The 20,807-nt window shown below is 41.2% G+C and overlaps 1 protein-coding gene across 1 annotated transcript in view; it reads right to left on the minus strand.

The window, feature by feature from the left end:
- LOC110523189 (ras-related protein Rab-3C) overlaps positions 1–20,807 on the minus strand; it is a 64,549-nt gene that overhangs the window by 25,527 nt on the left and 18,215 nt on the right. Inside the window, exon 3 of the mRNA XM_021601665.2 lies at positions 6,721–6,839. Within this exon, the coding sequence (XP_021457340.1) occupies positions 6,721–6,839 (119 nt within the window). The remainder of the gene's footprint in view (positions 1–6,720; positions 6,840–20,807) is intronic.

A 20,807-nucleotide genomic window follows, 5' to 3' on the forward strand; every position in this document is an offset into this window, starting at 1 on the left:
ATGTTTGAAGCCTGAAATGTGGCAAAAGGTCGCAAAGTTCAAGTGGGCCGAATACTTTCGCAAGGCACTGTAGAACTAGAACTGCCCGCGTCCAACTTCCTTCGCGACCGCTATGAGGAAAAATACAGCCAAGCAACCAGCATAGCACTGGACACTTTAGTTCATTACGTAATCTGGTAAGAATTTTGCAAGTTCTAGCAACAGCGCTAGCAACAGAAGCTAGAACTCATTGAATCCCATTGTGACGCAGGGGGAAGAGGGGGTGTGGGGGGGGACTTTTTGGCATTGGGACACTATTTGGCATGACAGGGTCCTAAGCAAGACACCTTTTACCATGATTTATGCCATGCTAATGATAACTGAGTGAGAGTGACTAACAAAGTCAATGGGGGTCCCCGGGCGGTATTGGGCTATGATCACTACAAGTTTAGATAACCAGCTAGACTAACTTACCAATCAAAAAATGTTAGCTGACATTGCTAATTGAGTACCTGTCAGTGACTGACAGATCAAGAGAAGAACTGCTGATGCACAACCAAATTTCAAACATCCACCTCATATATTCTTTCTATTACTCTATTTCTCAACAGTAAGTTGAGACACCGACTGAGTTACTGAAATTATTATTTTACTTGTCGGGCCCCCTAGCGACCGCTTATGTCGCTTATGCCTGGAGCCGGCTCTGCAAGTCAATAATACTGATATTAGCATGTCCAAATCATCCTAAAGTATCCAATATTGATTGTGTGATGACGTCTCTTATAGATGACATCATTGAGATGTCCAAATCATCTACATGTCATTTAGTAATTTGAGTGAACTATCCCTTTAAAACACAATGTCACTACACAGTGGGAATTTATCTTCTATACGCATCTAATATGACATCCACATTGAGTCATCACTACGTGGCGACGATGCTGGCATTAAGTGTTCTTGTGTGACAGTTGAACACTCAGATGCCTCCGTTCTCCAACTCTCATTATGAAGGGAGTTCAGGGAGGATTCTCTTAAAAGTACTTCCTGGGGCAGTGGATTTGGTGTACTGAAATAGTTGTGTCATAACACAGTTGGGTTTAGAACTTCACATGACAGGCTGTGTCGGATTCTCTCCCCTCACCCCTTCAATGGCTACAGTTAGCCATATTACAGTTGGAGAGATTTGAGAGGCTTACAGTTGGAGAGATTTGAAAGCATCAAGTAAGAGACAACTAATAAGGCAAAACAGTGAACAATTTGCATTTTCTACCCAGCTTAGCATGTGGGCTATGACTGAGGTTGAATTAGCCAAAAAATGGTTGAGAGAAATCTCTCATGCGTCTGCACACTCTCTCCTTTTCTCTCTCAATATCTTGCTTTTCCCAAGCGCGCTCTCTCTCCCTTCTTATATCTCCCTTCTTCCCTCTCTCCGTTGCTCTCACACTCCCCACTAAGCCTAGCCCCAAATCATGAGTATCCCTTTTGAATACCATTCAGCATACTGTTATTCATACTGCTGGCTGTAGCTGAGCAGGGGTTAGGCCTGGTTCAATCCTTGGAAACCATGTGAGTGGATTTTCTAACCAGTCATCTTGGATTGGTCATTGAGCACTATGGGGAAATACAAAACTATTATTGTAAACTCTACACTACATCCCTCTGGGAGTGGAGAGACTTGGGTCTTGCTGAGTGTCTCAGAGTAGGAGTGCTGATCTAGGATCAGTTTTCCTTTTTAGATCATAATAAATTTGATAACATGGTCAGAGGGGATCTGTTCTTAGATCAGCATTCCTACTCTGAGACGCTTTATGAATAAGGGCCCTGGTCTGGATGTGGCATCATGTCAGTGCACCTCAGCTGTGCCCATTTTTAATCCAATGACCCGGATAATAACCCCTACGTGGTTACCGTGGTTACACCCAAGGGTTAAATGGAAGGGGATGAGAGTTCTGTCCCCTGGGAGTCAGCATTCAGGGGGAATTGTGCAGAAATCTCTGTTAAGAAAACATCAGATATCTCTGTTAAGAAAACATCAGATATTTCTGTTAAGAAAACATCAGATAGCTCTGTTAAGAGATATCAGATATCTCTGTTAAGAAAACATCAGATACCTCTGTTAAGAAAACATCAGATACCTCTGTTAAGAAAACATCAGATAGCTCTGTTAAGAAAACATCCGATATCGCTGTTAAGAAAACATCAGATATCTCTGTTAAGAAAACATCAGATACCTCTGTTAAGAAAACATCAGATACCTCTGTTAAGAAAACATCAGATATCTCTGTTAAGAAAACATCCGATATCTCTGTTAAGAAAACATCCGATATCTCTGTTAAGAAAACATCCGATATCTCTGTTAAGAAAAGATCAGATATTTCTGTTAAGAAAACATCAGATAGCTCTGTTAAGAGATATCAGATATCTCTGTTAAGAAAACATCAGATACCTCTGTTAAGAAAACATCAGATACCTCTGTTAAGAAAACATCAGATAGCTCTGTTAAGAAAACATCCGATATCGCTGTTAAGAAAACATCAGATATCTCTGTTAAGAAAACATCAGATACCTCTGTTAAGAAAACATCAGATACCTCTGTTAAGAAAACATCAGATATCTCTGTTAAGAAAACATCCGATATCTCTGTTAAGAAAACATCCGATATCTCTGTTAAGAAAACATCCGATATCTCTGTTAAGAAAAGATCAGATATCTCTGTTAAGAAAACATCAGATATCTCTGTTAAGAGATATCAGATATATCTGTTAAGAAAACATCAGATATCTCTGTTAAGAAAACATTCGATATCTCTGTTAAGAAAACATCCGATATCTCTGTTAAGAAAATATCAGATATCTCTGTTAAGAGATATCAGATATATCTGTTAAGAAAACATCAGATATCTCTGTTAAGAAAACATCCGATATCTCTGTTAAGAAAACATCCGATATCTCTGTTAAGAAAACATCCGATATCTCTGTTAAGAAAAGATCAGATATCTCTGTTAAGAAAACATCCGATATCTCTGTTAAGAAAAGATCAGATATCTCTGTTAAGAAAACATCAGATATCTCTGTTAAGAGATATCAGATATATCTGTTAAGAAAACATCAGATATCTCTGTTAAGAAAACATCCGATATCTCTGTTAAGAGACATCAGATATCTCTGTTAATAATCTCTCCAAAGTGAAACATAAAACTAGGTTTCTGGCAAAAAAACTCTAAATATCTGGATAAGAATGCATTGGTGGCATTGGCAGGGATTCTTGTTCAGTGCCACTTCGACTATGTGTACTCTTCCTGGTACAATAAGTCCCCAAGATAATGAAAAACAAACTGCAGACATCTCAGAACTAATTAGTCAGGTTTATTCTTAAACTTCCAGAACGTACTCATAATGACCATTCTCATTTTGAAAGCCTCAGATGGCTCAAAGTGGAGGAGAGAATCTCTCAGATTAGATTGTGTCCTGTTCATCAACTTGTCCACAGTATGATCCCCGGGAACCTACAGTGCTCTCTGATAGTATTCAGACCTCTTGAATTTTTCCACATTTTGTTACGTTACAGCCTTATTCTAAAATTGATTAAAACACCCGCCCCCCCTCATCAATCTACACATAATATATTCAGACCCTTTGCTATGAAACTTGAAATTGAGCTCAGGTGCATCCTGTTTCAATTGATCATCCATGAGATGTTTCTACAACTTGGTTGGAGTCCACCTGTGGTAAATTCAATTGATTGGACATGATTTGGAAAAACCTGTCTAAATAAGGTCCCACAGTTGACTGTGCATGTCAGAGCAAAAACCAAGCCACGGGGTCGAAGGAATTGTCTGTAGAGCTCCGAGACAGGATTATGTCGAGGTACAGATCTGTGGAAGGGTACAAAAAAATGTCTGCAGCATTGAAGGTCCCCAAGAACACATTGGCCACATTCATTCTTAAATGGTAGTTTGGAACCACCAAGACTATTCCTAGAACTGGCCGCCCGGCCAAACTGAGCAATCGGGGGGAGAAAGGCTTTGGTCAGGGAGTTACCAAGAACCCAATGATCACTCTGACAGATCTCCAGAGTTCCTCTGTGGAGATGGGAAAACCTTCCAGAAGGACAATCATCTCTGCAGCACTCCACCAATCAGGACTTTATGGTAGAGTGGCCAGACTAATGCCACTCCTCAGTAAAAGGCACATGACAGCACACTTGGTATTTGCCAAAAGGCACCTAAAGACTCTCAGACCATGATAAACAATATTCACTGGTCTGATTAAACCAATATTGAACTCTTTGGCCTGAATGCCATAGCGTCACCTCTAGAGGAAACCTGGCACCATCCCTACGGTGAAGCATGGTGGTGGCAGCATCATGCTGTGGAGATGTTTTTCAGTGGCAGGGACTGGGAGACTAGGCAGGAACTAGGGAAAGATGAACAGTGCAAAGTACAGAAAGATCCTTGATGAAAACCTGCTCCAGAATGCTCAAAACCTCAGACTGGGGCAAAGGTTCACCGTCTAACAGGACAAAAGCCAAAACAATGCAGGAGTGGCTTCAGGACTAGTCTCTGAATGTCCTTCAGTGTCCCAGCCAGAACCTTTACCTGAAAATAGCTGTGCAGCAACGCTCCCCATCCAACCTGACAGAGCTTGACAGGATCTGCATAGAAGAACGGGAGAAACAGGTGTGCCAAGCTTGTAGCGTCATACCCAAGAAGACTTGAGGCTGTAACTGCTGCCAAAGGTGCTTCAACAAAGTACTGAGTAAAGGGTCTGAATAACTATCTTCATTATGGGGTATTGTGTGTAGATTGATGAGTAAAAAAAACTTTTGAAACTATTTTAGAATAAGGCTGTAACAAAATGTGGAAAAAGTTAAGGGGCTGAATACTTTCCAAGAGCACTGCAAATAAACACTATGACATAGTTTGTCCATTAGCCTTGCTATGTAAAGACTGTTGTTCATGAATCATGGATTATATATCATAATATAATTAAGCAATAAGGCACTGAGGGGGTGTGGCCAATATAGCACGGCTAATAGCTGTTCTTATGCACGACGCATCGCAGATTGCCTTGAAAGAGCCCTTAGTCGTAGTATATTGGCCATATACCACAAACCTCCGAGGTGCCTTATTGCTATTATAAACTGGTTACCAACGTAACAGTAAATGTTTTGCCATGCCTTTGATATACCACGGCTATCAGCCAATCATCATTCAGGGCCGGAACCACAGTTTATAATAATAAGTAATATAAATGGTTAATACATTCTCATATGCATTGTGTCTATCAAGCATCTAATAATGCTTGTATCAGCTGTTTATAATCACACCAAATAAAGTGTCACCCAGTTAGTCTATAAGCGGGCTTTCAGTGTAACAGGTTGGTCCATTAACTGACCACAGGCAGCTGTGCTGCTCTAGACCAAACTAGACCACAGTACGGTGTACATTTTAGGACCCCCTCAGCCTCAAGTCTCACACCGGTCTCAGATTTCAGTCCTGTACTGAAGAAGCAGAGTGTATGTGAGGAGGGCTATAATCATTAGATTGAAATATTAAGCCCCTCCTCTGGACTGCCGTTTGCTTCTGTTCTGTCCCTTTTTCCTCCCTTTTTGTTGTTGTTTAAATATCATCCAGTTTAGTGATGCAAGCATATAGACCCATTGAGAAAGAGCAAACCTTTCCCTTGGTCTTCCTACAGTGCAGTAGTAACCTCTGAGGAATTATAACCGGTTGTGATAAAATAGGCCTATGGGTAAGCTTGCATGAAGTACCTTATGCATCTTCTGTGTTGTGTTATGATAATATTGAATTAGTTAAAACGGAAGTGCTGTTCATGGAACATTTAACACATTTGACATAGTTAGCTGGTTGTCTTGGTTGAGAGCTTGCTATGTTGGCTACTAGCTAATGCTGGAGGGTTGTGGTTTGTGGTTTACATCGCGTTGTTCCATTTTAAAATGAATAACAGCTAAATAACATTACCTTACATCAAATGAGCTATCTAATATAAGCAAATTAGCTAGCCAATATTAGCTGCTTAGCATAGCCTACTGTTCTAGCTAGATAGCTACCAGAAAGCTAGCTATGCCAACTTCTCAACCAAGACATAGCAAATGAGCTAACCACCTTTTTACTAGCTTATGATTTGTGAAACCACAATATAGGCCTTCTAAAGACATTCTGAAGACTCCATTAAGACTTTATAAGCTAAAATGTTTGACTGAAGTGCGACTGAGAATAGTTAGGCTATAATGCATATTCAACCATTCAACTCTACTTTAGTCAGTGTTCACCACACATTGTGTAACCATTCTCTCTCTGTAAACACAGACTGTGTGTTGTAAGGACATCTCCCCTGCTGTTGGAACTATACTATGCGACTGTAGCAGCTATCGATCCACACTATGCTTCAGGGTCCCAATGTGAGGGAAGAATATGGAGTTTCATGCCATGCACTGCTTCCCATTGTTTCCACTTGAGCCTCAGTGCACAAAACGGTTGCCTTCGGCCACTGAGGTGGAAGCCATGTTCAGCCAAGCTAACCAATGACTCATCACACCGTTTATTGGAATTTCTTCCGTTGTTTGCCTTTTAAACAGGGTGTACTGTATTTGACAGGATGTACAACACCCTATTACGGATACAAAGGGTTAGAGGGAGGTGAAAACAAAAAGAAAAGACATCCAACTGCCATGACACACCTGGTGAAGAAAACAGACAGAAGTAAATAGTTGACTCACCAGTCCTGCACACAACCGAAGGACTCCTCGTTGGTGATGTCATACATCAGGATGAAGCCCATAGCTCCTCTGTAGTATGCTGTGGTAATGGTCCGGTATCGCTCCTGACCCGCTGTGTCCTACAGACAGAGATGGATATACATCTTTCAGATAAAACTGTCAGTTTCAACATAGACAGCCAGACAGTCTAGTTAACTGGAGTAAAGATAGGCAGACATGCACACAAGCACCCCGACAGACAGACAGACAGACGAGACAGGGCCTCTCGGGCGATATCACTCCTTGACGACCTAATTGTTAAGCATGGTGATTCAACACAATCTGTGAATTTGTAATATAAAGGAGCAGTGGTAGAGAATAGGTGACCATCCTAAACAAGTGGTACGAACAACCTCGCTAACTGTCTGAATGCACCTTATTATCATCAATAATCCATTGAGAGATTGAACGCCACATAATTCAGACCAGAGATACAGCACTGCCTGATACACATCTACAGCTCAGAGTAAAAAACAATCACTTCATCACCGACAGTCAGCTGCTCTTGCACGTTGCTTAATGACTACCGTACGCACCGATAACAACCTCAGCCTTTAATTGAGCAACAGAGAGAGAAAGAGAGAGAAAAAGGGCCACTTCCTGTGCAGTGTATAGGATGCGTCCCAAATGGCAGCCTATTCCCAACAATGCAGTAGTATCTAACAATTCACAACAGTACACACAAATCTAAAAGTAAAAGAATGACGGCGTGGAAATGACTAAAATACAGTAGAATAGAATATATAAGTATGAAATGACTAAAATACAGTAGAATAGAATATATAAGTATGAAATGACTAAAATACAGTAGAATAGAATATATAAGTATGAAATGACTAAAATACAGTAGAATAGAATATATAAGTATGAAATGAGTAAAGCAAATAGCTATAGCCCAGTCCAGTGTTTCCACAATCACTATCACTATCACACCCGGACTGCTGGGTTTGCTTCCATGCTTCCGTGCCTCTGTTGCCATGGTAACCGGGCATCTGGGAAGTGGTGGTTGGGCAGCCGGAGGAGAGGGGAGGTGGACAAGGGTGACAACAGAGGAGAGGAGGGCAGGGGTGGACGTGGGGTCCTTGCTATCTGGGTTCCTTGGGAACATCCCCACCCCATTGAAGTAAACATTTAAAATAGTTAAGGATCGGGTTAAGGTTAGGGTAAGGATCAGGGTTCATTTTAGGGTTGGGGTAGGGACATCCCAAGGTTCCCAGATGGCTGGATTACAGGCGTTGGGAGACCAATAGGAGCACATCACTGTCTGAGGCAACTACAGACCACGTCCATCAACATAGAGAACAGTGGGGAGAGGTGGGGTTCTACTAAACATAAGCTTCACAATAGGTTATTTGCTAATGTTAATCACTTAGGACTTTTTACGTGTAGGAGAGACACTGTGGACTGGCTGGAATTCAGGGCAACCTCCATGTGAATCATGCTAAATCTAAAAAGCCATTTGTGTGTTCTAACTCTGCATGTCTGCTAAGTTAAGGCCTATACTAGCTACAACCCAAATATACACGGGATCTTAAAGTGAATTCCTAAGCTTTCTGCCCCTCATAAGGACAAAGACTGTTCACGGAACTGGTATTTTTTCCTCTGTGACATTGGCAGACATACTGTGCAAGAGCAAAGTCAATTCAACCCGCAGGACCCTTATTCAGTTGAGAAAAGTACAGATTTCCCCCGTGGCATTCTCTTTCCTACAGTATCAAGTCACTCGAAAACTCCCCACTGAAGCAGAGTTAAAGGTCATAAATTGTTTTTATGTCTAAATACAGAATTCTAAAAGGGAATTTAAGCACATTTAGATACAAAAACAAAAATATGTGTGATCATTTTCTACTTCCAACTTTTCTGAGATGGCTCAATCAAACAACATATTTGGCTCAGTGTTAAATATGTTATTATTTTATACACCTTTATACAGCCTAAGCCTACAAACACTAATTTCCATACAATATGAACATGTCATTACGGTATTAACCATAAGCAATAGACTTCTATTGAGACGAGATTTCTCCCATCTCAAACCCTCTCAATCCATCTTCTTCTCAACCCATCTCTCTCAAATCTGACATGTCATCGTTTCAATCCCAATTTACCTGCAACTAAAACAAACACAGCCACTGTTGCTAAGCACTCATTGGTGTTTTTATTGAAGTGTCCTCTCATCAAAAAAATATATATTGAGTGAAGCAGACAACACAAAACCCCGCAACGACGGGTTCAGACTGTGGCAGCGAGGATATGCTAGGCTAAACACACAGAGAGAGAGAGAGAGAGAGAGAGAGAGAGAGAGAGAGAGAGAGAGAGAGAGAGAGAGAGATGCACATGTACATGCACACACACTCAGTCATCATGCACATAAAGTGCATAAACAAGCACACTGTTAATCACTTGCCCTCATTTTACTCAAACTTGCATACAGACAGGCACACACACACACACAGTTTTGTATTGCCATCATCGTGGGGACCAAATAATCGATTCCCATCCTAAATCCTTTTTCCTTAACCCCTTACCCTAAATCTGACCCTAACCCTTAACCTGACCATAACCCCTAACCCTAAAACTATACCCTAACTCCTAACCTTAACCCTAAACCTCACTGTAATGCCTAACCCTAACCTTAATTGTAACCCTAAACCTAACATAGCATTTCTCCTCGTGTGGACCGGCAATTTTTCCTTGTTTAACTATCCTTGTTAGGACTTCTGGTACCCACAAGGATATTTAAACAAACACACACACAAGCACCCCCCCCCCCCCCCCACACCCACAAATCCCAGACAAACCTCAACTAAGATGCAAGCAGACATGACCCCCTGCTCTGTCATAACTGAACCAACTCTTCAGACCTGGCTAGCTGTTCTACACTAAACGCCTGTGGCAAGTCTCAGGTCTGTGTTTGCACAAAGCACGCAACATGAAACAACATAACTGTCCCAATACACTGCTCTAATTACTGCAAACAGAGGAAGCCTGATATGACAGTAGAGTACAGTACTACAATCACACAGTGAGCCAGTCTGGAGAGTGGAAAATCAAGTCTGTCTGACAGGGAATATATGAGAGAGAGAGCTAGAGAGAGAGAATTTAAGGAAAGCTTTGATTATGTACAGACTCAGTGAGTATAGCTTTGCTATTGAGAATGGCCGCTGTAGGCAGACCTGACTCTCAAGAGAAGACAGGCTATGTGAACACTGCCCACAAAATGAAGTGGAAACTGAGCTGCACTTCTTAACCTCCTGCCAAATGTATGACCATATTAGAGACACATATTTCCCTCAGATTACACAGATCCACAATTGATTTGAAAACAAATCCAACTTTGATAAACTCCCATTCTGTTTCTGTGGTTTTTGGGAAGGAAAGTACGTTTTGGGAAGCAGAGGTAGGATCTCTCTCTCTCGCCCCCACACTTCCCAACCAACCTCACCATCTCTCTCTCTCCCCGATTCCCAACCAACCTCACCATCTCTCTCTCGCCCCCACACTTCCCAACCAACCTCACCATCTCTCTCTCTCCCCCATTCCTAACCAACCTCACCATCTCTCTCGCACCCACACTTCCCAACCAACCTCACCATCTCTCTCTCTCCCCCATTCCCAACCAACCTCACCATCTCTCTCTCGCCCCCACACTTCCCAACCAACCTCACCATCTCTCTCTCTCCCCCCCACACTTCCCAACCAACCTCACTATCTCTCTCTCTCCCCCATTCCTAACCAACCTCCCCATTTCTCTCTCTTTCTCTCTTCCCCCCCCTTCCCAGTCAACCCTCCCCCTTCCCATCTCTTGTTACATGCGTTGTGTTTTGTGGACATCACTGGACAGATGTTGCTCTCCGGTTTTGTGATTAAACAAAACCAATATTTGCCCTATATCGGTCTGCTAATACAGCACTAGTAAAGGCCCAGTGTGCTACTTTTGTGAAAAATATTCAAATTTTTCAGGGGGTGCTGCAGCACTTCCCGTGGCTATGCTTTCAAAAATAATTAACCAAGAAAGTTTGAATGGGGAAGAGAGAGAGCTATAATATTACTACAGACGTTAGATATGTAATTATTATGCAAGTATGTGCCAAATTCCTGTTTTTATATAAGATTTTATTTATTATAAATAATACAAAACGTACAAATGACATCATCGTGCAAACATCACATCTGCCCAGACCCACTAGTCCCCACCCCTATCCCCAGCACCCTTATCACCTTCTGCCACATGACCTCAAACTGCACCATTTTGTTTCTCTCCGTAGCCAACGCTCTTTCAATTTCTTGATAACAAAGCATTTGACCTTTCCATTGTGTGAACAACGGAGGATTGGCTGATTTCCAGTTATTGAGAATATGTTTTTTAAGATAATTGATGAGACGAGTATTGTCCAGCCCATTGGGCATCTCACTGCACCCTCATACAGTATGTCATATCTTGAAATGTATAGACAGACAAACTAAAAGTACATTTACATTGTAATACTTCTGACATCCATCTTTCAAACTCTGCCTAGAATTTATAATTTTGTAAAATTCCCAGAAGGCATGAATTATGGAGTCATTGTTTTACACTTCCAACATGAATCTGCCATTGTGCTGTAGAATTTGTGAATTTTGTCTCTTGTATAAAAAATTCTATACAGTAATTTATACTGGATTAAGAGTACATTTTTGTTACCTGTAATCTCATTAGTTATGTTTCAACATTCCTTCCATCTTGTGCCAATATCAATTATTGTTTAATGTTGGTTCCAATAATAATAATAAAAATGTGTATAGGCTCTTTGCAAGGTTTTCTATAGTTTATATATCATATGAACATCCTTTGGTGACTCAAATAGGATTCCCTCAAGATTACTCTGATGTTCAAAAGGTTTCAAATTAACATTGTGTGATGTAAAACTTTTAAATTGGATGTATTTGAAAATACCTACATTGGTCAGTCCAAAATTGTTTTTTAAAGCTGTCATGGAAATAAATGTATTTCCTATTACCAAGTCATTTACAGTTTCTATGCCTTTAGTTTTCCATGTGGGCTAATTTATCGATGAATTCTAAAAAGCTATCCAAGGATTGTTCCATAAGGTTGTGTTTCTATCGAGTGAAATTGGTTCTTGCAAAATATACGTTTCATTTTCTTCCATATTGTTATAGTGTTCTTAACTATTAAGTTGTTAATGTTCTTAGCTTTATACTTTAAAAATAGACATGAGCATGCGCATCTTCAATATGTACCCATTGTTCCTCTTTAGTGCATTTAATAACTAGCCCTATGTAGCAAGTAAAAGGGTAGGGAGTTGATACAATTCCAAGTCTGGAAGGTTAAAATCGATCAAATGTATTTATAAAGCCCTTTTTACATCAGCAGATGTCACAAAGTGCTTATACAGAAACCCAGCCTAAACCCCCAAACAGCAAGCAATGCAGATGTAGAAGCACGGTGGCTAGGAAAAAAATCCCTAGAAAGGCAGGAACCTAGGAAGAAACCTAGAGACGAACCAGGCTCTGGGGGGTGGCCAGTCCTCTTCTGGCTGTGCCGTGTGAAGATTATAAGAGTACATGACCATTTAAGGCTAGATTGTTCTTCAAAATGTTCAAACGATCCTAGATGACCAGCAGAGTCAAATAATAATCACAGTGGTTGTAGAGGGTCCAACAGGTCAGTACCTCAAGAGTAAATGTCACTTGGCTTTTCATAGCCGAGCATTCAGAGGTCGAAACAGCAGGTGCGGTAGAGAGAGTCGAAAACAGCAAGTCCGGTAAACAGGTCAGGGTTCCCTAGCCGCAGGCAGAACAGTTGAAACTGGAGCAGCAGCAAGACCAGGGGGACTGGGGACAGCCAGGAGTCATATCAGGCAAGGTAGTCCGGAGGCATGATCCTAGGGCTTAGGTCCTCCGGGAGGGGAGGGGAGGGAGAGAGAGAGAATTAGAGGGAGCATACTTAGTCACACAGGACACCAGATAAGACAGGAGAATTACACCAGATACAACAGGCTGACCTTAACCCCCCGGCACATAGACTATTGCAGCATAGATACTGGAAGCTGAGACGGGGGTGGGTCAGGGGACACTGTGGCCCGTCCGACGATACCTCCGGACAGGGCCAACCAGACAGGATATAACCCCACCCACTTTGCCAAAGCACAGCCCCCACACCACTAGAGGGATATCCGCAGACCACCAACTTACTACCCTGAGACAAAGCTGAGTATAGCCCACGAAGATCTCCTTCACCGCACGAGCCCGAGGGGGGCGCAAAACCGGACAGGAAGATCACATCTGTGACTCAACCCACTCAAGTGATGCACCCCTTCTAGGGAGGGCATGGAGGAGCACTAGTAAAACCAGTGACTCAGCCCCTGTAATAGAGGCAGAGGCAGAGAATCCCAGTGGAGAGAGGGGAGCCGGCCAGGCAGAGACAGCAAGGGCAGTTTGTCGCTTCAGTGCCTTGCCATTCATCTTCACACCCCTGGGCCAGACTACACTCAATCATAAGAACAACTGAAGAGAGGAGTCTTCAGTACAGACATAAAGGTTGAGTCTGTGTCTCTCACTTGGATAGTCAGATCATTCCATAAAAATGGAGCTCTATAGGAATAAGCCCTGCCTCCAGCTGTTTGCTTAGAAATTCCAGGGACAGTAAGGAGGCCTGCGTCTTGTGACCGTAGCGTATGTGTAGGTTTAAAATCAGCCCTAGCGTTAACAGGAAGCCAATGTAGAGGCTAGCACTGGAGTGTGCTATGTTTTGGTTCTAGTCAGGATTCTAGCAGCCGTGTTTAGCACTAACTGAAGTTGATTTAGAGCTTTATCTGGGTAGCTGGAGAGTTGAGCATTGCAGTAGTCTAATCTAGAAGTGACAAAGCATGGATTAGATATTCTGCATCATTTTTGGACAAAATGTTTCAGATTTTTGCAATGTTACGAATATGGAAAAAAAACTCTCCTTGAAATATCCTTGATATGTTTGTCAAAAGAGAGATCAGGGTCCAGAGTAATGCCAAGGTCTTTCACAGTTTTATTTGAGACGACTGTACAACCACCAAAATGAACTGTCAGATCCAACAACTTGGGACCTAGAACTAGCATCTGTTTTGTCTGAGTTTAAAAGTTAAACATTTTCCGCCATCCACGTCCTTATGCCTGAAACACTTCCAGGGAAGGCAATTTTGGGGCTTCACCATGTTTTATCGAAATGTACAGCTGTGTGTCATCAGCATAGCAGTGAAAGTTGACATTGTGTTTCCGAATGACATCACCAAGAGGTAGAATATATATTGAAAACAATATCTTGAACCTTGAGGAACGACGAAACCTAGGATTGATTTGTCAGAGGTAAAACCATCCAGAGACAAACTGATATCTTTCTGACAGATAAGATCTAAACCAGGCAATAACTTGTCCATGTAGACCAATTAAGGTTTCTAATCTCTCTCTCAAAAAGAATGTGGTGATAGATGGTGTCAAAAGCAGCACTAAGGTCTAGGAGCACGAGGACAGATGCAGAGCCTCGGTCTGATGCCATTAAAAGGTAATTTACCACCTTCACAAGTGCAGTCTCAGTGCTATGATGGGGTCTAAAACCAGATTGAAGCATTTCATATACATTATTTGTCTTCAGGAAGGCAGTGAGTTGCTGCGCAACAGCTTTATTTTTTAATTGATAGGAATGGGAGATTAGATAGGCTGATAATTTTTTACATTTTCTGGGCTTTATTAGTGCCACTTTTAGTGAGTTTGGTACACATCCGGTGGATATGTTCAACATAGAAGGGCCAAGCACAGGAAGTAACTCTTTCAGTAGTTTAGTTGGAATAGGGTCTAGTATGAAGCTTGACGGTTTAGAGGCCATGACTATTTTCATGAATGTGTCAAACTCGAGCGTCTCTATTGATGCTAGGTCCTGGCAGTTCTGTGCAGACTCAGAACAACTTTGGAGAAATAAACAGATTCAAAGTGGAGTCCATCATTTGCTTTCTAATGATCATGATCTATTCATTGAAGACATTCATAAATTTATCACTGCTGAAGTGAAAGATGTAAATAAAATAAATGTTAATTGTCTCCTCAATTAGGTTGGAAAAATAGGATGATCGAGCAGCAGTGAGGGCTCTTTGATATTCCACAGTACTGTCTTTCCAAGCTAGTCGAAAAACTTTTCTGTATACCAGGGAGCAAATTTCTTGTGACAACACTTTTTTGTTATTAGGGATGTGACTACATCTACAGTATTACACAAGGTTAAATGAAGGTTAAATTAAGATCCTCAGTTAGGTAGTTAACCTATTTTTGTACATCCATGGGTAGGTGGAGGGAGTATGGAAGGGCATCTAGGAATCTTTGGGTTGTCCGAGAATTTATAGCATGGCTTTTGATGATCCTTGGCTGGGGCCTGGGCAGATTATTTGTTGCAATTGCAAACGTAATAAAATGGTGGTCCGATAGTCCAGGATTATGAGGAAAAACATTTATATACACAATATTTATTCCACGGGACAAAACACACTATGACTGTGGCAGTGAGTAGGTCCGGAGACATGTTGGACAAAAAACAATGAGTCGATGATGACTCCGAAAGCCTTTTGGAGTGGGTCTGTGGACTTTTCCATGTAAATACTAAAGTCACCAAAAATGTGATATTATCTGCCATGACTACAAGGTCCGATAGGAATTCAGGGAACTCAGTGAGGAACGCTGTATACTGTCCAGGAGGCCTGTAAACAGTAGCTACAATTGAAGTCAGAAGTTTACATTCACCTGAGCCAAATACATTTAAACTCCGTTTTTAAAAACTCCTGACATGTAATCCTTGTAAAGATTGCCTGTCTTAGGTCAGTTAGGATCACCACTTCACTTTAAGAATGTGAAATGTCAGAAAAATAGTGGAGAGAATGATTTATTTCAGCTTTTATTTCCTTCATCACATTCCCAGTGGGTCAGAAGTTTACATTCACTCAATTAGTATTTGGTAGCATTGCCTTTAAATTGTTTAACTTGGGTCTAATGTTTCAAGAAGCCTTCCACAAGCTTCCCACAATAATTTGGGTTAATTCTGGCCCATTCCTCCTGACAGAGCTGGTGTAACTGAGACAGGTTTGTAGGTCTCCTTGCTCGCACACACTTTTTCAGTTCTGCCCACAAATTTTCTATGGGATTGAGGTCATGGCTTTGTGATAGCCACTCCAGTACCTTGACTTTGTTGTCCTTAAGCCATTTTGCCACAACTTTGGAAGTATGCTTGGGGTCATTGTGCATTTGGAAGACCCATTTGCGACCAAGCTATAACTTGCTGACTGATGTCTTGAGATGTTGCTTCAATATATGCACACAATTTTCCTTCCTTATGATTTCTTCTATTTTGTGAAGTGCACCAGTCCCTCCTGCAGCAAAGCACCCCCACAACATGATGCTGCCACGCCCGTGCTTCACGGTTGGGATGGTGTTCTTCGGCTTGCAAGCCTCCCCCTTTTCCTCCAAACATAACGATGGTCATTATGGCCAAACAGTTCTATTTTTGTTTCATCAGACCAGAGGACATTTCTCCATGTGCAGTTGCAAACCGTAGTCTGGCTTTTATATGGCGATTTTGGAGCAGTGGCTTCTTCCTTGCTGAGCGGCCTTTCAGGTTATGTCGATATAGGACTCGTTTTACTGTGGATATAGATCCTTTTGTACTTGTTTCCCCCAGCATCTTCACAAGGTGTTATGCTGTTGTTCTGGGATTTATTTGCACTTTTCGCACCAAAGTACGTTCATCTCTAGGAGACAGAACGCGTCGCCTTCCTGAGCGGTATGATGGCTGTGTGGACCCATGGTGTTTATACTTGCGTACTATTATTTGTACAGATGAACGTGGTACCTTCAGGCATTTGGAAATTGCTCCCAAGGATTAACCAGACTTGTGAGGGACTACAATTTTTTTTCTGAAGTCTTAGCTGATTTCTTTTGATTTTCCTGTGATGTCAAGCAAAGAGTCACTGAGTTTGAAGGTAGGCCTTGAAATACAGGTACACCTCCAATTGACTCAAATGATGTAAATTAGCCTATCAGAAGCTTCTAAAGCCATGACATCATTTTCTGGAATTTTCCGATCTGTTTAAAGGCACAGTCAACTTAGTGTATGTAAACTTCTAACCCACTGGAATTAAAATACAGTGAATTATAAGTGAAATTATGTCTGTAAACAATTGTTGGAAAATTAGATGTCCTAACCGATTTGCCAAAACTATAGTTTGTTTACAAGAAATTTGTAGAGTGGTTGAAAAATGAGTTTTAATGACTTCAACCTAAGTGTATGTAAACTTCCGACTTCCACTGTATAAAAAGTGATTGAGTAGGCTGCATAGATTATGACTAGATGCTCAAAATACAAAAACAGTTTTTTTGGGGGGTAAATTGAAATTGGCTGTCATGAATGTTAGAATGTCATGGTCACCAGTGTAACAAGGAGGAGAGGCCTCATTCAACACAGTAAATTCATCAGGCTTGGGCCATGTTTCAGTCAGGCCAATCACATCAAGATTATGATCAGTGATTAGTTAATTGCCTATGACTGCCTTGGAAGTGAGGGATCTAACATTATGTAACTCTATTTTTAGATGTGAGACGTCACAATATCTTTCAATAATGACAGGAATGGAGGTCTTATTCCAGTGAGATTGCAAAGGCGAACACCTCCATGTTTTGTTTTGCTCAACCTAGATCGAGGCACAGACACGATTACTCGATGCCGACATCTTTCTAGCTGATTTACACGCTGAAGCTATGTTGCGCTTGGTGACCTCAATTTGCTTAAAATCAAATTGTATTTGTCACATACGCCGAATACAACAGGTTTTAGACCTTACAGTGAAATGCTTACTTACAAGCCCTTAACTAACAAGGCAGTTTTAAGAAAATACCTTCAAAAAGTAAGAGATAAGAATAACAAATAATTATTTGGGTAGTTATTATAGTGGCTATGAATTGATAATAACAGAGAGTAGCAGCAGTGAAAGGGGGACTATTTGCGAATGCAAATAGTCTGGGTAGCTATTTTGATTAGCTGTTCAGGAGTCTTATGGGTTGGGGTAGAAGCTGTTTAGAAGCCTCTTGGACCTAGACTTGGCGCTCTGGTACCGCTTGCCGTGCGGTAGCAGAGATAACAGTCTTTGACCAGGCAGTGATGCAACCCATCAGGATGCTCTCGATGGTGCAGCTGTAAAACCTTTTGAGGATTTGAGGATCCATGCCAAATCTTTTCAGTCCAGTAAAACATTGAGCGAGGAAAAAACTAAGACGTTGGGAAATGTGTTCAAAGTAAAAAACGAAAAGTTTGGCAGATAGCCAAGTAGCAACAAACAGCAGAGAGACAAAACTACCCTCAGATGTAGGAACATGAAAAACGTTCCTTTTTATTCTGTTATATTTGCCCATATAAAAGTATGTTATGAATGAGTATACTTTTTAAAAGAATGTCTTCGTGTGTGGTAATAAAAATAAATACAAAAACTTTGGGAGCCATGCCAATCTAAAGAGGTTTATTCTACCGCTAAGATTTATGGGAAGGTTATTCAATTTAATTACACCTGCCTTAATATTGTTGAGTAATGGAATAAAGTTACCTTTATATATTTGTTGTTTGTTGTCATTTATTAAGCATCCTAAGTATTTCATATTTTTTGTGGTCCACAAAAAGGATTGCTGTAGATCGTGTCATTTTTTTTTATTCGTACATTTTATAACCTGAGATTTTGGAGTGTTCTGAAAATAGTTTTAGCAAAGAGGACACTGAGTGTGGCTTAAACCAGAGGAAGATTTTCACGGGATTCATTTTTCTAAACTGCACCCTGTTAGGCCTAATTATTATTTTTTTTTCATTTAATTGACTCTTATGACAGAAGCCTGGTGGTTTTTATTGTAGGCGTGAAGATATTTCAACATGGCTATACGATAAAAAGCTACATTGATCACTCATGCTTAGCTGCCAAATGTATAGGTGTCCCCATAGGTCTAATATTTCAATTATGGAAATGTCATCATAATCATTATTTTGACGATTCACTTTAGGGCGTCCGCATAAGAGTTTGTGCACATATTATGAAGACATTTTATGAGGTTTCTATTTGTTTTGGACTTCGGTGGGGGGGTTTTCCGACTGTTCGGGTACAAGGCATTTTTTCTTGAGGCCGAGCCAAAATTCGGAGCCGAAATCCACGCTCCTTCGTCGATGATTGGTCAACAGAAGGGATTATTCAATCAAGTCTTTGGGTGTGTTCGTAAATTCAAACTGTAGTGCGCTCGTAAATGAGCGTTGTCAAAGTGTTCGTAAATTCAGAGCGTTTCACTCTCGGAGCCTTCGAAGTGCACACTGAACGCTCTGGAGGATTGGTTGGGTTGATCCGAGCGTTCTGACCTCACAACCGCAATCAAGTTAACTGGCTAACGTTGGCTAGCTACTTCCAGACATAAATTAGAGATCACCTCACTCTGACCATTTTACACGCCCTAGCAGAGCTGGTTAGGCTGTTTACATGTTATCCAGAGCGTTGGTGACTGTAATTTTGCAGCTGGCAACAATTGAATTACGCTTCTTTGCTGACACCGGCCATATTCAACGGGTGTTGAGCGTTCATAGATGCATCAATTATTCTGCCCTCTGGCACATTCAGACGAGTGCTCTGAAATCGGATTAGATAGCCAGAGTGAATTTACGAACGCACCCTTTGTTGTTGTTCAACGAGAGACAACTCGTTTTCATTGTGAAATACTGCACCAAACATCTTAGTTAGATGTAAAATTGCGCGACTAAGATCTCTTCGGTTAAAACGTGAAAATGACTGACCGATTTCTTGAGTTAATTTAGATTCATTCTAATTATTTGGAGGAAGAGCATACTGGCTACGGCGTCTCATAATGGACAGCCGTACTATTTCTCTTTTCCTCATATTTCAAGCGAAGTTTTTTTAAAGGGAGTATGCGAACATACCCTCTGGCTAGGTGCCAGCAGAACTGAAGCATGCTGACGCTTTTAGATGCCTCTCCTAATGAAATTGTCCCCCATCCTGCTGATGTGAGCTGCTGGACAGCGTACTTGCACTTGATATGAGTTTATGGATGAGAAAGTGAACTTGCCATTTCCAAAAATGAGCTCAGTGGGGAATGGGGATTCGCTGTGTAGCGATCTGTTGCCCAGGCCAACAACCAGGGTTTCATTAAATAGGCTTAGGCACTGTACTTTTTTATTGCACATTTAATTAAACTGAAACATTTGGCGATGTTCAATTTAAATTCATTGCTACAAAACGTGCGTTAGACCAAAACAAATGTTGGTCTCTGGCTAGCATTGCACAGGTAGTGGTCGCCTAAATTCCTGTAGGCTAGGCCTAATATGTAGGCCAGCATACGAATGGTGGATTAATAGCCCAGTCTGATTTAATTTATAATTTACTCATCTCCGTCTTCACTGTTCCTTTCTTGCACAATTCATGCATCTCCATTGGCCTCTCTCTCTCTTCCATCCTCTTTATTCCTCTTATAGCTCTTCAATCAGTAGCCTAGCCCATTGTTTGTCCCAGAAGTAGAAAAATAGTCACTTAATTTGCTCTAAAATGAACTGGCGGGGAAGTTTGAATAGCGAGAGCTTCTCTGGTATGATGTGATCACATTGGCTGGTGGTAAAAATTCAATAAGCAGGAATCCCCGGAACCCAATGTTTATGTTTACAATTGAATGTATTATGTCAGAAGGCCCAATGTTAGATCATGAATGAAGTTTGAACGCTTTCAGTCTAATTTGCATAAACATTGTGATTGGATGATAGGATCAGGATCAAATCCTCTGATATCCTCAAGCTCATTAATGATCAAATGTTTATATTTGAAGATTGCCAAAAGGCAAGTCTCTTTGGCAATGAGAAGGAGTGGAATGTTAGCTGAAGAGACTGGTACCCAGCCTACTCTGACCCATCTCCCTAACCCTTAGGTAGAAGACTCTAACAGTCTAATTTCATTTCCTGGAAGCCTGCTGGCTGGCTACAGTAGGGTCACGTCCCAAATGGCACCCAT

This window comes from Oncorhynchus mykiss, chromosome 5 (genome assembly GCF_013265735.2).
Source record: "Oncorhynchus mykiss isolate Arlee chromosome 5, USDA_OmykA_1.1, whole genome shotgun sequence".
Lineage (NCBI taxonomy): Eukaryota > Metazoa > Chordata > Actinopteri > Salmoniformes > Salmonidae > Oncorhynchus > Oncorhynchus mykiss.